At 35.3% G+C, this 18,099-nt stretch overlaps 1 protein-coding gene across 2 annotated transcripts; it reads right to left on the bottom strand.

Moving 5' to 3' along the window:
* Positions 1-798: 798 nt before the first annotated feature.
* Positions 799-4,507, bottom strand: LOC109018950 (LOB domain-containing protein 36-like). 2 transcript variants are annotated; one of them, XM_019001146.2, is made up of 4 exons: positions 4,404-4,504; positions 4,194-4,303; positions 2,266-3,330; positions 799-1,079 (listed from the first exon to the last, which is right to left on the bottom strand). In XM_019001146.2, the coding sequence occupies exon 3, from the start codon at positions 3,312-3,314 to the stop codon at positions 2,328-2,330; it is 987 nt and encodes a 328-aa protein (XP_018856691.1). In that variant the 5' UTR covers positions 3,315-3,330; positions 4,194-4,303; positions 4,404-4,504; the 3' UTR covers positions 799-1,079; positions 2,266-2,327. The 2 variants fall into 2 exon arrangements, with proteins under 2 accessions (XP_018856691.1, XP_035539190.1); XM_035683297.1 differs by having other exon boundaries at positions 4,194-4,507.
* Positions 4,508-18,099: the final 13,592 nt, after the last annotated feature.

Here is an 18,099-nt window from a genome sequence, read left to right as displayed (position 1 = left end):
CGAACTCTCAGGAATTTGCCCGATCCAATGCCTTCATGATCTGTCATCACCTTGAGTACCTTAATTCCCATGCCTGAACAAATACTTTTTCCCATCTCCTCTGTCATCGCTGCAAATGGGAGGTTATGAAGTTACACCCAGAATGATTCGAATTGAAACTGAACTTCATTTGGTGGAACCATCCCTTCAAATTACATCTGTACTTAAGCTAATTAAGTGTCTGTCAAAAGACCAAAGTCATCCATTCATGACTCTTTCTTTGTCCGTGGAATGTTGAAACTCCACCAGAAACCTGTTGTCGCCTACTTCACCGAAAAGTTACCCATCCAGCTTCAATGTTCCAGATCTTTACCATATATAGTTGATCTGAAAGCCACCCTGTTGACGTTTTTTTCATTGAGGAGTGAAGCAAGAAGACAGTTTTCACCTTTTGTTTTTGATTTGTTAATTGACTGCCTCATCTAAGAAAAGGAGCTCTTGTTTTTCTTCCTCTGTCAGAGATAGGCCCTTACATAATCTTGCTTGTTATTTTATCAGCCATTACTACCAGTACTCTTAAGACTGCTATCGAAGAGACGAAAGCTTTGTTAGAGCAAAGCAACTTATAATACCCTATAGCTACCCTTCAAAGAAGGATAGGACCCAAAACGCTTTGATTCCGAAAACGCGTCTCTCGATCGTGTCAATACATATATCTCTTTCACTCTAATTCTTAGATCTATGTTAATTAAAATAATCAAGATGTTTATAGTATTTATGAGCATTTAAAAAGATGCATATATGCAAAAGACAAACTACTACCAGCAAGTACTATTGCATTATAAATATTATTTGCAACGAATGCTAGAAACTGAACATGAGCTTCCCAAATTCCGATTTACATAAAGATTAACCGTCAGTACTGCTCATCCGGAAAAAAATAAATATATAACCAAAAACAAAAGACTGTACTCGAAGATCAATGCAGATCTTACGTTTGTAAAATGTATCTCTCCTGAAAGTCTTCTTCGAAACCCCCAAAAAATATTGACTTCGGAACCTCTCTCTAGATCTCTCTCTCACTTGTAGGCAGATACGACCTGCACAGAAAAAGAGAAAAATAGTGGAAAAAAGTATCAGCATGGATATATAATTATCTAAACTCTCTCGAACTTAACAACAACAATAAAAATATTATGATAATAATTCATTCATATCTCCATTGTACAAACACTGGATGGCTGATAAATTAATCAATTTTTATATATTTCAGCTGATAAGAAAAAAAAAAGATATTCTATTGTTGCGGATACTCACAAATGAACGAATAAATAAATAAATAAATGAAACTCAAAACAGTACTCCACTTTCAAGTCACTAGCCTTCACTGTTTCAGACTTTCAGTGTTTGATCAAACACGAAATAATGCAAGTAACTAAAGTCATGCATGCACCAAATGCCCTAATTCAACTCACGAGTTTATATTTCTAAGAACTAATAAAAAATTATCCAAGTTTTTTCTTCAACAAAAGGCAACCTAACTTGAACGTGATATGCAGACTTAATTGGATATTGTTAGGTAGAGCAGAAAAATATAATTAATGAGGGAAACTCTTGTTTTTAGGACACGATCGAGGGAGTAGGGACATCAAATCCAAGCATCTTTAGTCAAATATTATGAATATATTTTTCATTCAGTGGTTTTTTTTTTTTGTTTATACAAGTGATGTTTCATCCAATTAGTACCCATCAAAACCCCATAGCTACCTTATTTTTTATACAAAAGATTCCTTTAGGATCATAATTTGAGATACGCAAATAATCTGCATAGTTGACCCAAAGAAACATCCTATCACACGGCATCCATTCTCTCTTCTTTGTTTGTTTTTCCCCTCTTGACAAAGGATCACATCCTTTTCTCTGTTAGCAAAACAACGTGGAAACATTTTTTAAGCAGATTTTAGACATTTGAAAGGGTAAAGGCCAAAGGGTGAGGAAGTAAAATCCGAGGCTGCTACTAATTATTGATTGGGGTTGAAGGGGACATCCCTCCTTGTGAAAAGACGATTGTTCCTTTAACCCACCTCCTTGTGCTCTATGCAATAAAGAGTAATTTTAGCTTCCCACTGCTACCAGGTGAGATTGCCCATTTATGAAAAGACAGTCATAAAAATCCAAACAAAATCATCTACCACACAATGATGTTCAATAAAATGGACAAAACAAGCAAACCCTCATGTGCACAGCCACTGGCATATATAAACCACAGAGAGAAAGAGTACATACCTAGAATGAAACTCAGTTAAATGAAAAAGCGGGAAGGTTAAAGAGCTTCTGGAAAGAAAATATCAACAAGATGGACCAACACTTCTACCCTCCTCGCTTTCTGGCTTAGACTGCGGCTGGGTCTGCTGGCCCTGCTGGTGTGCATGTGGTTGTTGTGGCTGGAGCAAGAGCTGCGCCTGGAGTTGATGGTGATGATGATGGCCATGATGTTCCCCTTGCTGTGGTTGAATATCGTAAGGATTTTCAAATGTGCCCAGAGCCAAAGAAGGCGACATAGCAGCGGCAGCAGCATTCACCTGATTGAAGCCAGTAGCAGTGACCGAACCTCCCGCTGCGGCCGCCGGGTCGAACCCACTGTTGAACCTTACGAGTTCTGCTTGGTGCTGGTGCTGGTGCTGGTGCTGGTGCTGGTGTTGGTGAGGCTGCGCGTGCTGCTGTAATTGTTGCTGCTGCTCATAACTCCGTAAAATCTCCTGTTGCTCTCTCGCAGCCACAGCCGCAGCCAATTGCTGTGCCTCAAATAACTGGTGCTGATGATGCTGTTGCTGGGGCTCGCGAATCACCAATGCCCCACCACGCGTAGGAGCCCCAGTGGGAATCCCAAGCATAGGCGACATGTTGTAGGGCAAAACAGCCGACGACGAAGGATTGCCAGGGTGCTGCTGTTGGGTCATATATCCCGGGGGTTGAAGAATGGTGAGCATAGCCTGAGGGCCAATATAGGAAGCAAGCTCCTTCTTGGCATTAAATAGATCAGTCTGGACCTGTTTCAACCTGTGCTGAAGAATGGAGATGAAGCCCACGCAGCCATACACTGGGTCCCGAAGACGAGCCTCGGCCTCGTACGCCAGCGAGTTCACGGCGTCTTCGCGCTGCGCCGCGTTGAGCTCGTTAAGAAGCTTGGCGACGTTGCTGGCGCCGAAGACCTTGTGCACATTGGCGAACTTTTGGGGTTGGTCCGGTGGGAAATAGGGTGCGAACACGCACTCTTGCGTGCACTTCCGCCTCAAAAACTTGCACGCTGCGCAGGGAGAGTTCGATGACGACATTTTTGTCTTTCAAAATCTGAAAAAAACAAAGAAGCCCAAAATCACAAAAAGAAAAATTGTTATATATATAATTGTTATATAAAACGACAAATGGAATTATTCATGAACGATAATAGCCTAGAGAGAGAAAGTATGTATAGAGAGAGTGTGTTTTTGTTGATGATTGATAATAATGAGGAAACCAGCCATCGAAATGAGGGATGATGAAGGAGATAAACGAAAAGAGGAAGCGGGGGGATGGTTAAGGGAAGCTTCATTTAAAGAATAAATGGATCATTAAAATCGTCTCGTATCGAAGCTATTAAGAAACCGACACGATGAGTCAAAGATACCAAAAGACTGTCTTACACAGCAAGCAAAATGGAGGAAAAGGAAAACGAAGCGGTTCATGGCACTGCAAGATGAAAAATAAAGAAAAAACATGGGGGAACGAAACCTATTAGAGCCTGATCGGCGGGACGATTGCCGATATTTCTCAAACTTCCACTACACTGTGAGAGAGAGAGCGACAGTGGAACAGAAAACAATGAAACGAGAACTACTCGTTGTGAAATTACCAGAAATGTGAAAACCCATTTAGAATGGCTTCGTAAAGAAGCTCTCGCCGCTCTCTCTTTCTGGCTCTCAAGAACGAGAACTCTCTCTCTCTCTCTCTCTCTCTCTCTCTCTCTCTCTCTCTCTGCAGAAATTACACCATCTCAAAAATGAAAAAGAAAAATATCATCGTATGGATCCTTCTAGATCCGTTTTGAGGAAAAAAATCAAAGTTCTAAACCAAATCATCCGACGCAACGAATCCCCTAGCGATCTCCATATCCAGCCTGCTAGCTTCTCTCCGATTCCAAAAAATAAAGAAATAAATAAATATCAGAATCTCACCTCGGTGGGGTTTACGTTTAAGATATTGCTAAACTCCGTCGTCGGATCACAGTATCGGTCCCTTCTCTCTTTCTCTCTTCCTCTCGGTGCATCCCAAGGCCATGTGAAACCTGCGACAAAACATAGACTCTAAGAACCGGAACTTCGTCGTTTGTGCGGAAGCCTGAAGCAACTCTTCAAAAAATGAAGACCAAAAACCTCAAGACTCACGTGATGGGGGAGGAGGAGGGGAGGGGGAGGGATGGCTCTACAGTCTAGGGTTTGAGAGCGAGAGAGCGGTTGATCCGATCTTCGAGTTTCACGATGATCCCATTGGGAACAAAAAAAAAAAATTAAATATAAATATAAAAGAAAAATCGAAATCGAAAAAAAAAATGGAAAGAAAGAACAGAAATAGTCAAAACAACTTTTTACAGAGAAAAGGAGAGAGATGATTCCATGGTGATCTCTACGTCAAAATTTATATGCTTTCTATTGCCTGCCGTTGAAATTTTGGCAGGCTGGTTATGGCCGTCGGATCAATAAACTCTTTTCTTTTCTTTTATTTTTATTTTTTTGGATACACTTTCTTCTTTTTTGTGCGACACGAATTTTGCAATCAGTTATTGAAAGGACCTCTCTCTTATTTCTGAGCAACAACTTCAATGCGTCTCTGAGTTACCTCTTTGTCCCTGCAGTTCTACTCTTTATTTTTTATTTTTTTAAATTGTATATACTCGGATATAAAATAATAAATTATTCTAAGAACCAACATCATCAATTTTAACGAATATGATACATACAAATTATACATGAGATTATGAGACAAAATACTTGTTGCAATCATTTCTGTCACGTTTCTCACAATTTAATTTTTTTTAATTTTAAAATAATAATAATATTAAAAAATAATATTTTATTTTATTTTCAATTAAAATCATCTCATCTCATCTTATTATCCAAACTGCACCTTAGGCTCGGTTTGAATTGAGAGTTAATCTTAATTTATCTCATCTCATCTCATCTCATTATTTTATTACAAAATGTATATATGAATTTTAAGAAAACATGATCAAAACTAAAATTATGATTTAAAGTCTTCACAAAAGTTTTAGTGAAAATTAATGATGACTACAAATAAAAATACTTAAATTATCTTTTCCTATGTTTTAAATGTGTTTATAAGTAAACAGTATGTTCGGTTGCATATTGGTTAAAAACACCCGGTTAAATGTCTCGTTTATTTTCGTAGATGAGATGAATTGAGATTAAAATTAAAAAGTTGAATAAAGTATTGTTATAATATATTTTCTAATATTATTTTTATTTTGAAATTTGAAAAAATTGAATTGTTTATTTTATTTTGTATTGGAAGTTGAGAAAATTGTAATGATGAGATGAAATGTTTTCTAAAAACAAACGAGGCCTGCAGAAAATTATAGGAAGTGGTACTAGTCCATTTTACATTGAATACTGTATTCAATCAAAGATATAAAATAAGAATAAGAAGACTTTATCCATATATTCAAATATTCACCATTTCTCACTTTAAATGGAAATTACTATTCATTTAGTATAAAATATGAGATAATTTGGTTATTTCCTTCTAAAACCTATATATATTCATATAGTAATAAAAATGAGAAGATCTTATCCATATATTAAAATACCAATTTAATATAAAATATGAAATATTGATAAGTCATAAGAGTAATGATACAACTTTGTTTTGAATTAATGGTACGTAGTTACATAGAATTTTAAACTCAATTAAAAATCTCTACTAATTTAATGAGGTGACATGTCACGTTCATTGGTTGAAAAATAAATGTTTGATATTATTTATTTGAAATGAAATATATATGAGATTATTAAAGATCGTCTATAAGACGTAACTGTATAATTTAACTATTCAATTTTTCCTCATATAAAATTAAAGAGTAGTGTTATATGTATTTATAATTTTATTTACAATTTTATAAAAAAAATTAATTTTTAATTTTATAATTTTTAACATATCAATAACTGACACATGAGCACATACGTATCGATATGTAAATAAATATTATAAGTACAAATATTATTTTCCAAAATTAAAATCAGATCTCAATTAGGTGAACAATGGAAAGTATAGGGACCAAGTGAAGACATTAATTTGTTATAATTCTTGGCGTGCAAGTTTCAGTAAATCATCAATCATGAATCTCATTGAGATGATTGATAGATGGTATGTTATGACCAAATTATATATATAATCTGTTGATGAGTACGGCAGTAGTCATTTAAAGGCTCACGCATGTGACATATATATATATATATATATATATATATATGTGTGTGTGTGTGTGTGTGTGTCCAATATTAATTAAATTCCAACGGTTTTGATTTAAAAATAAGTTATTCAATGATCTTTTCATTGTTTATACCAACATTAGCATCCTTTATCGACATATCTAGGATTATGAAGAAAGATCATCTCTTAATAAATATTTTCATGAGTAAAGCTACTCTCACCGCTCCGAGTTCACTATATATTTTTTTTAATTTTTTTAATATTTTTTTTACTTAGTGATTAAGTAAATATTTTTTAAAGATATTATGTTTTTTTTTTAATTTTTTAAAAAATATTTTACAGTGTTAAAAAAATACATGTATAAAAAAGTAAAATAAAAAAACCTAATATTTTACACTAACGGTAGCTCCCAGCGGGACTGGGAGCGGTGGCTGTAAAGCCACCCTATTTTCAAACACTACCAACTTTCGTCTTTCTCGCTCATTCTCGTTTGTTTTCACAATTACTTTCAACTCATCTCATCTAATCATTATAATTTTTTTAAATTTTTACACAAAATAAAATAAATAATTCAACTTTTTCAAATCTCAAAATAAAAATAATATTAAAAATATATATTATAACAATATTTTATTTAACTTTTAACTTTAATCTCAATTTATCTCATATCATCAGTGAAAACAAATGAGACCTTATTTTTCATTTCTAAATTCGTTCAATTCATTTTGATCCATGTATTTTATAGAAAATATAATATTTTTATTCTTATCTATTAATCATTTAATGTAATTTTATATAATGTTGTGAGACAAATATTAAAAACTGCAAATAGAAATTCTTGTTTTTATATATAATTTTATTTTGATAAAAGATTTTAAATTTGATGTATAGTGTTGACTATACATCAAATAATTATATTTTTAAAACAAATCATGGATTGATTAGAGAGGGTGTTTAGGTAATTGCAGCCTTGGGTGAAGTTAATTAATTAACACGCGTGTGAACTGTTACCATACTGGCATTCCCATGGTGACGAGATAAAGGGAGAGGGTGGTGACAGACTGACCTGCTATTACCGGTCAGTATCCGTACGAGCACACACCACAACGTTTTCACCGTTACCTTTTTGTGTTTTGTTTTTTCGAAAAAAACACAACACCTGCGAAACAGTCGTTTCGATTGACTGGTTAACGAGCCTATTTACATCTCCCCCAATTTCGAAGTGACAAATCCTTAAGCTTCCCCCAATTGTCTGATTGGGTTGCAACCCTTTCAGCCGTCAGGTCTGCCACAGTCGACTCATTACAAGATAACATAAGAAGAACGATGATAGGATTATTATTTTATTATTATCTATTTTTTATTTTATTTTTTATTTTAATTAATAATTAAGAAAATAAATATTAGTAAAATTATATATTTTTAAATTTTTTTATTAGTGTTTAAAGATGTTAAAAAAATATATAAAAAAATAAAAAAAACTTAAAATATATTTAAATAATAGATGGAAGTAATAGAATAGTAACTCTGTTACTACTCAACATAGGAAAGAGCAGTACTAATTTATTTTTTTGTTTTATTTTTATATTTTTTAATATATTTAAAAAATAAAATATAAAGTAATGTTATTCATCATTCTAACTTCCATTATCTTCTCATCATTCTATGATGTGGCATTAAATGATTGGAGATTATTTATTATATTTTATTTATGAACCTATCATTTAATACTATATCATGAAATAATAGGAAGATGATAAAAATTAAGATGATAAATAGATTTTTTCGATCAAAATTGAATCGGATTGGTGAAAAATGTGAATCTAGACACCGTGAGGTCGTCAACATTGCGCGCGTGGTAGACAGCAATGGTCGATAGAAGTAGATGTGGGTACCAAGAGTCCTATCAAACAAAACAGTATCTTATTTTAAGGTCTCTATATCGCACATGATATAATTTAATTTCAAATAGAAATTTCAACGGCTGAATTTGTAGATTAAATTTTATCATTTAAATTATGAATATGATATATTTTACATATTAATTTAAAAATAAAATAACATATACAAAATAAAAATAATAACATATACGAAATAAAAATAAGATAGTTGGCTATATCAATCTGATTTTGAACAGTATTAGTAAAAGATTAAGGTATTGTTTAAATATAGAAATATTCTTAATTCATCTAATTTTATTGTTATAATTTTTTTAAATTTTTATATAAAATATAATAAATAATATAATTTTTTAAATATTAAAATAATATTAATATTAAATAATATTATTATTTAAAAATAATATTTTATCTGATCTGTATCATGCGACCTAAACATCTATAAACCGTAAACGTACGTACTGATAGCCATAAATGAGTGATCAACTGACACATTGAAAGGCGGAGGCAGGCGACAAAGAGGAGAAATTGGAGGGCTAGGCAGGCATACACTCATCATGTGTTGCTGTCCAACTGCGTGCACAGTGACTTATTCCATTTTCCTTAATGTAATACCTCCTCCCGGTCTTCCTGCCTGCCTATAAAACGTCGTACAAAAATGGGCTGTGACTGTGTGTGTGAGTGAGTGAGTGGGTGATATTTTCTACTTGAATAATAATGTAGGTACATGTTTAAATAAATAAATAAATTTTATATAAAATAATAGTCTCATTAATAAAGATAATAATTTTTTTATATTTTTTAATATAAAATTTGCTTTTTTATGAGAATTTATATAAAATTTATCTATTTAAAATTTATATAAATCATTTCTATTTGAGTATCTCATTTTTGTATTCTTTTTACTTTATTTTATTTTTATTTTTCGAAACAACCATTAAGTACGTTATCAATATCCTTTGTCCAAGTGCTATCAATATCAATTAATACCTCCGATTATTCCTTCACAAATTCAGAGTCCATTAATATTGTGTTTGGACTAAATAGAACGTAGGCCATGGAAAATTAATTAATGATACTTGAATTTATGTGTCAAAAAAAGATTTGGCTCAATTAAATAGATTTGACTCAATTTAGATCCTTATATTAATCATATCTCAAATTTTATTATCATTAATATATCTGAAAAAATTAATAAAATAAAAGATAATATTGCATTACCATGCATATTTTAGCAGCCTACCTGATTCTCTCCTACTTCTTCCCGTACTTGTTTTTTTTTTTTGGGGGTGGACGGAGTAGTTTGACTTTTCTAAGGGCTGGTTGTGGGAAGTCTATGGATTTGACATGGAATACCAAACAACTCTTAAAAAAGGCATGCACGACAGACATCATGAATACTCTGATGCCAACGTTCATCAGCAACATGTCCGGAAACAACTCCTTTCTTCCCTACCACCCACTTCCTAGACCCTACCTTTTCATACCCTTTCCTTTTCTCACTTCCTAGACCTTACCTTTTGGGTAATTCTATACATCAACCTACACACTTCACACATCATACATTTAATTTTTTTTTTTTTTTAAATCTCAATACACTAAGTGTGTTAAGTGTGTGATGAATAGTAAGCTGATGCAAATATTTTTTCAAAATTAAAACTTACAAAAAAAAGAGAGAATTTTTCATATTTTTTATAATAAGATCTATTTTTTTTAATAGAATGTCTGCGCGAGATTTATATATTTTAGTTTTGTATATAGTATTGTTATTTACAAAATGCTAATTTGCCCCTTCGTTTGTTATTGGTTTTGATTGTTCATGTATTTTAATTTTTTTTAATTATTAAGAAAGGTGACTATCAATATATTTCCATATTTTTTATTAAAATATTTAAAAATAAAAAAATAAACAGTTTTTTAATAATTTTTTCTTCTCTAGTTTTTTTGCTCAATTTTAACTGCATGAAGTTAAATGTGAATGGGCAGATGTTAAGAGACCGATCCCTCAATGCCCTCCTATAATTCCATAAAACTAGAAATCAATTATATTATTTAATAGTATACTAAAGAGACAAATAGGCCAGAGGGTGTCTCATTAATGCTATTTGCGGCAATGTTTATCGCCACAAATAAGCAATTGCAACCAAAATATTATTTTTGAATATTAAATATTTATTTAATAAAGAACTAGTGTGTGCGCGCGCGGCAGTAATTGGTACGTAGAAAGAAAATTTAGGAAGCAGACAAGACGGTGTTTCCTGATAGCCACAAAACGCCAATTCTTAATGCATTTCCTTTGAATATTATATATCAAAAAGAGATCATTAAGTCAGAGAAAGACGATTTGACGGTGGCTGCAAAGATTCTGCATTTTTTAGGCTAACTAGCACATTTTTTAGTTCATCTATCTATATATCTATCTTATATATATGGACAAAGTTACTACAGGCAAATTAATAATAGACCACAAAAGAAGGAAAAATGATACTTTATTATGACTTTTGAGGATCGGAAGTTCGTTCTTTATATCTCAAAAAAATTATTATCTCTTTGATATATCTTAACATCAACATCCATGGACGAACATATGTGACAATTGAGGACATATTTTTAACAATTAAATCATTCCAACATTCTCACAAATGTTTGAATTATTCTTCTGAGTTTGGTTTATATTTTGTTAAAATTGGACCTAGGCAATGGGAGCCCAACCCCTGACCCATCCGTGTATCTCGCGCCAACCCGTGTGGTATCGTGTGGGCGAACTTAGTAGCAAAAAATGTTAAATCAAGTGGGAGGGATTGCAGGTAGGATATCCATATGCTTGCACCAGCTATATAAAAAAATCCTAATTTTAGTTTCTAACCTAGTTGCCCGACCTTATTGCATCTCAGACTTACCCCCTGGACCCTAAGCTGCTGCTTCTTCTTCGCATTCTTTGCCTTTGTCTTCTGTATGTTCTTCTTCTTCATCTTCTCCGCATTCTTCATCTTTATCTTCTTCGTCTTTAGTAAGTCTAACGTTGTGGTTCTACAGTCACGAACCAGAAACCCACTGCCACACTACGTAGTTCTCTAGTTGTAAACTAGAGACTCACGGTCTCACGGCATTCTCTGGTACCAATTCGATTTTTGTTCAATTTTTGTTGGATTTTAGTTATTTTGGTCAGTTGATTGATTTGTTACTTTCATTTGGTAACTTGGTTTGATTTTTGTTGGATGATTTGTCATTGTTAGATTATTGCGATTTTTTGTTGCATTTGGGTTTGTCGTTTGGATCTTGATCTCCGTCTGTCTCACTCTCTGTCACTTTCTCGATCTCCGTCTCAAATGGCCAGACGGCTTGTTGGCTAATCCGTCAACTCGTCTAGTCTGCCCGCCCACATAAGACGGGCTGGGTAGCAGGGACAAAATATAGGCTCCTTGCTCAAGCGGGTGAGGTGGCCAAAATGGCCGACTGCTTGCCCGTATAAGATGCATGGGTAATAGGCCTAATTAAAATTTCACTGAATATATTATTGTTTTACATAATTGTTTATTCATTTTTCAACTATTTGTATCCAATCAAATTTAAAGAGGATGTGAAGGGAGTAAATCCCTTGGGCCGAGCTAAAAACAAGGCCCAGGTTAGAGCCCAGATGCAAGGTCTGGGCTGGGTCGGACCATGTTTACTTCAAGAACCAAGTCAGAAGATACATGAGAGGCCTAAGGAAGAAAGAATCTTGCATTCAATAAAAGTCGGGAGGAGGAACCGAGGACAGAAAACACGCCGCATTCAATACAGCCCAGGGTAGAAGGTGTGCCGCATTCAATACGACCCAAGGCCCGAGCAACACACAGCAACGCTGAGCACTTTATAGATCGGTCAACTAACAGCACAAAGATAGCTCGATAAGTAGACATCGTGAACATATTATCTCCTGCTATACAACACTCCACTACCGTGGAGACCAGGTCGACAAGTATAAATCAACACTACTTGCAGCAAACAAGTTGGTTATCTTACACTCCCATATTCAATATTACTCATCTTCATCTTCTACCCCATAACTAACTTAAGCATAAGAGGAACAACAGACCTCGAGGTCCCCCTTGTTACTGTGTAGGTGGCCGCTCGAGCATTGCCAGCGTAGAGTTACCTAGGCTTGCAAAACACGACATTAACAGTGGCGCCGTCTGTGAGACTCTATTGTCTCATAATTAGTGTGTTCTTCGTATGCCGGCAACAACACACTCTCAGAGTTCGCAACGTGAAACAGCACAGTCCAAAGCAATGAAAGGGAGACTCAATGAACAAACTGAAGAATACAAAAACTCATGGAGGAGTTGGAGACCCTTCGACAAGAAAATGTTGTCTTTTGAAGGGGTGATGCAGGGCCATAAGACGATCGACAGAGTCATCACTCTGAGGCTCGTCCCCCCCAACGCAATCGCTGTAGATGAAGAGTGGCACAGGGTCAACATGCAGATCCAGATAAAAGTGGCTAAACAAATAGGCCAACCTTCTACGGTAGATCAACTTCTCACCAGCATGGAACTGCCATATAATGCATAGATTATGGCAGTACCTATATTTCTGAAGTTCAAAATCCCTCAAATAGAAGTGTATGATGGGTCAAAAATATCCATTTGAACACTTAGAGACTTTCAAGGCTCACATGACCCTACAAAAATTCCCCAATGAAGTGGCATGCAGAGCGTTCCCCATCACTCTAAAGGGGGCAGCACAAGCGTGGTTCGCTTCCCTACGGCCGGGAACTGTTGACAGCTTCAATGAGCTGGCACATCTCTTCTTGAAGCAGTTCATGGCCAGCCAGACAAGAAGAAGACCGGCGGCCTATCTCCTATCCGTTAAACAAAGGAACGATGAGAACCTCAAGTTATACCTTTCTCGATTTAACAAAGAACGTATGACGACTGATGACCAAGATGAAAAGATCACCTTCGTTGCCCTATTAGGAGGGGTCTGGCCTCGTAACCCTTTTCATGACGAAAATTGCTCGAAAGACCCCGACCTCACTGAGAGAGTTTATGGACCGCACAGACGGTTTTATAAATGCCAAAGATACACTCCAAGCACTAACTGCCCCCAAGCAAACCGACTTAGAAAGAGTGGACAAAAAGACAACAAACAGGAATAAAGGGTCGAACAGGGATGACTGCAAAAAGGGGACTTATGAAACCAAGGGCAAAGGGGAGCAAGTCTGACATGGAAAATCAGGACCGCGTATCCACTTTGACCTAACGGTGGAAACTGATGAGGGGAATCCAAATTCTCAAGAAGAACAAAGACAAGATTCGTCACGTCCCAGATATTGCTCCTTTCATAGAAGTAGCGAACATAATACAGAAGATTGCTATACAAGGAGGAAAAAGATGGAAGACCTAGAAGCCCGAGTTGACCGTCATGAAGACGAGAGGAATGGACCACAACGTGACTACCGTCCCTACTCTTGGAGAGACCGAAACCGAAGCCCCATTCGGAGAAACCAGAGTCCTACTCGCAGGAATCACAGCCCAACTCGTAGAGATCAAGACTCTGCTTGGAGAAGTGGTACTCAAAGAAGTCAGAGTCCTATCCAGAGAAATAGAAGCCTTGACAGAAGAAGAACCACAGATCCACGAAGAGGAAGTCTGCATCAAAGAAACTTGGATAGAGAAGAACCCCTAATAGGCGAAATCAACACCATAGCTAGAGGATATGCTGGAGGGGGGACAACCTCCTCGGCATGAAGGGCCTATGCAAGGAAGGCCATGTATGAAGAGGTATTCTTTGCCTACAAACCATCCCTTAACAACAGGGATCAAACTAGAGAACACCTTATAACTTTCAGTGAAAAAGATGGAGAAGGCTTGTCACGACCCCATGACGACGCTCTGGTAGTAACAGCACAAATTGCCAACTATCGGACAAGAAGAGTATTGATTGACAACGGCAGCTCCGCCAACATCCTCTTTTGGGAAGCATTTGCTAAAATGGGGATCAGAAGTGATCGGTTACGACCGGCACCTACGCCCCTCAAAAGTTTCACCGAGGATATGATCCAGCCTATTAGAGTAATCACTATATCCTTATTAGCCGGAATGACCCCCAAGACGACATTTCTTATGGTAGACGTCCTGGTGGTAAAAGCCCCATCCTAATACAATGCAATTCTGGGATGCCCATTCTTGAATCAGATGAAGGCTGTAACCTCACGTATCACCTAAAGGTGAAGTTTCTGACCCCATTAGGAGTGGGTGAAATACGTGGTGAACAGCAAACTGCAAGAGATTACTATACCTAAGAAATGAAGTCTAAAGCAATAGTTGTACAAGCCCTCGAAGAAGACCACGAGAGAACAGTCTTATACCCGCCTCTGGCATTAATAGAACTAGATAGAGAAGTCAGAGATGAACCGTACGAATGGGAACTAAGATGTCTACCGAGCTGAGCCAGTCCATAAGGCAACTTCTCATTGAACATCGAGATGTGTTCGCTTGGAGTCATGAAGAAATGCCCGACATCGATGTGTCAGTAATAGAACACCGTCTTAGTGTAAATCCTGAGGCAAAAAAGATCAAACAAAACCGTCGCAGCTTCAGTGCTGAGAAGTATGCAGCCATCGCCGAGGAAGTAAACCGCCTTTTGGTTGCGAGGTTTATCCAAGAAGTTCATTATCCTAAATGGCTTTCCAATGCCATACTGATCAAAAAAGCAAGTGGAAAGTGGAGAATGTGTAGACTTCACTGATTTGAATAAAGCCTGTCTTAAAGACAGCTTTTCCCTCCCAAGGATAGACTTAATAGTGGATTCAACGGCCGGACACACCCTACTTAACTTTATGGACGCATACTCTAGTTATAATCAGATCAGGATGAGCTTTGATGATAAGAAAAAAATTGCATTTATCACAGGCCGAGGCCTCTATTGCTACAGGGCGATGTCATTCGGTCTAAAAAATGCGAGAGCAACGTACCAACGACTGGTCAACCGAATGTTCAAAAATCAAATCAGGCGAAACGTGGGAGTTTATGTAGATGACCTTTTGGTTAAAAGTAAGAAACCAGAACAACATCTTGATGATCTCCAGGAAGCATTTGCGGTACTTAGAAAATACAAAATGAAGCTCAATCAACAAAAGTGTGTTTTCAGAGTTGAGTCGGGGAAATTCTTAGGATTCATGATCTCTGAGCGTGGAATCAAAGCCAATCCCAAAAATGTCAAAACAATTGTGGATATGTCACCGCCTCAAACAATCAACGAGGTTCAAAGACTCGCAGGAATGATAGCTACCTTGAGCCAATTCATTGCAAAATCGACCGACCGGTGTCTTCCTTTTTTCAAAGTCCTGAGAAAAGCACGAGAATGGGACGAAGAGTGCGAATAGGCCTTCAGCGAATTAAAGAAATATCGGGCCCATCCACCTCTACTCAATCAAACCACACCAGGAGAAGATTTAACTGCTTACCTGGCAGTATCACCCAATGCAGTATCCGTCGTATTGACTCGAAAAGAAGAAGGAATTCAACGGCCCGTTTACTACATAAGTAGGGTCTTTCGAGGTGTAAAAGCCAGATATCCCCGAAAGGAGATGTTAGCGTTTGCATTAGTAATTGCCGCCAGACGGTTAAGACCATATTTTCAAGTTCGCCCGATAAAAGTGCTTACCGATGTCCAACTGAGAAAAATATTACAAAAACATGATACATCTGGTCGAATGACTAATTGGGCAGTCAAATAAAGTGAGTTTGAAATTGAGTATCTTTCACATACAACAATTAAAGGCCAGGTGTTGGCGGATTTTGTAGCTAAATTCTCAAACTTTCCAAAGGAGATAATCATTATGCCCTAGTGCAAGTCTTGGCAGGTCTACTTCGATGGCTCATCCTGCCAGGCCGGAGGAGTAGTAGGGGTGCACATAATTACAGACTCAGGAGAAAAATTTGACTACGCACTAAAGCTCAGGTTCAAGGTCACCAATAATTGACAAGTAGTTTTCAACAAAACGATGGCCAATAATTTTTGAACTCAGAATAGATAAAAGCCGGATCAATGAAAATATCCGATATGGCCGCCCAGTTTTTATTGCTAGGCTGACCGCTAGTTCACTTTTTTTTTTTAATATTTTTTCAACATGTAAAAAAATAATACAATTTCGCTAGTTATAACTTCTTTAAATATATTAAAAAATAATAAATTTATTCATCATCTATTTTTTCATTATCATCTTATGATATCTACATTCACAAGTAAAATATTATAAATAATTTCTAATTATTTAATGCTACATCATAAGATAATCGGAAGATGATAAAAATTAAGATGATAAATAATATTATTCTTTAAAAAAATAAAAAATAAAATAAAATACGCTAACAATCAAACCCAGAAAACAAATCCAATGGGCTAACTAGCATTTTCATATCCGATATGAGACATGATTATTATTTTTACCCTGAATGATTATTATTTTGGGCCGCAGTCTCTGATCATAGACTATATTCTCAGGCCCTACGTACACTTCAAAGTTCAAACCCCAAAAACCCAAAAATCTAAAATGACGATATTGTACATTTTAATCGGGTGAGGACAGAAGGGTCTCTTTCCATCATGTTGTTTGATGTCCCGGTACTTGTTGTGTCCACAGTTTGCATGGAACAAATAAAAATGACTAGTGACTACGTTAATTCGTTGAAATGCTTCGATTGATTCAAAGTCGGTAACATTCATTGATTGGATTCTCATTTATTACTTATAGACCCACTAATAATATATATTTCTTTTATAGCAATAAAGACCATATATAAATTATATATATACATATATATACATATTTATATATGCTTCTCGTAGTAATTAATTAAAGATGATGTAGTATTTTCCTTATATTACAAAATTATATACAATTTTAAAGTATTTATCACGTTAATTTTGAATGACATGGAATTCTATAATAACAAGCAATATGTATTTTTAAGAAAATAATTTGTACAGATCTAGAGCGTGTAAATTTCGTACAAAAATTTTAAAAAAAAATAATTCAACCATGAAAATTGATTTTAGACTAGCATATCCTAAATGTGTATATAGCATTAATCGTAATTCTAATAACATAAAATTTTGTTATATATAAAAGAAATAACATAACATTTTGTGATAGGATGAGAGTATTTTGTATTTAAGTAATATTAAATATAATCATAAATTATACAAACATCACATAATGTTTTTTAAAAAAAAAAAAACACTATAACTATCATTTTTATTATCATAATTTAGTCACCTAGCTAAATCACATAACATACCACATAATTTACTCACCCCATGCAACGCCATACATCTGACATCTGTCAATGAATAAATATAAGCGTCGTGCAGTCATTTTAAAAAAAATAAATAAATATGAGACCTACATAAAAAGAAATTAATTTTTTAATAATAAACCTCACTCTTTTCAAAATGATTACATGACACTTACGCACTCCATAACTATATATAACATTACTCTTTTTATTATCATAATTTAGTCACCTACCTCAATGCTAGAAATCACATAACATACCACATAATTTACTCACCCCATGCAACGCCATACATCTTACATCTGTCAATGGGAGGCGGCACAAAGTACGTACCTTCCATCCAAAATAGAAGAAATAACGGAATTTTAATTAAGAAAAAAAACGAATACACGCAAAATACACACATCGTGTCTCTCAAAAGGCTTGACTTGGTTAGAAGTAGGAGAGCATAT

Source organism: Juglans regia, chromosome 12, assembly GCF_001411555.2.
Source record: "Juglans regia cultivar Chandler chromosome 12, Walnut 2.0, whole genome shotgun sequence".
NCBI lineage: Eukaryota > Viridiplantae > Streptophyta > Magnoliopsida > Fagales > Juglandaceae > Juglans > Juglans regia.
Note: the sequence above shows the minus strand (reverse complement) of the source record. Positions and strands in the feature narration are given on the sequence as shown.

What these genes read in the sequence shown, in the direction of transcription:
- LOC109018950 (XM_035683297.1), bottom strand. Translation starts at nt 3,314, where the DNA reads ATGTCGTCATCGAACTCTCCCTGCGCAGCGTGCAAGTTTTTGAGGCGG.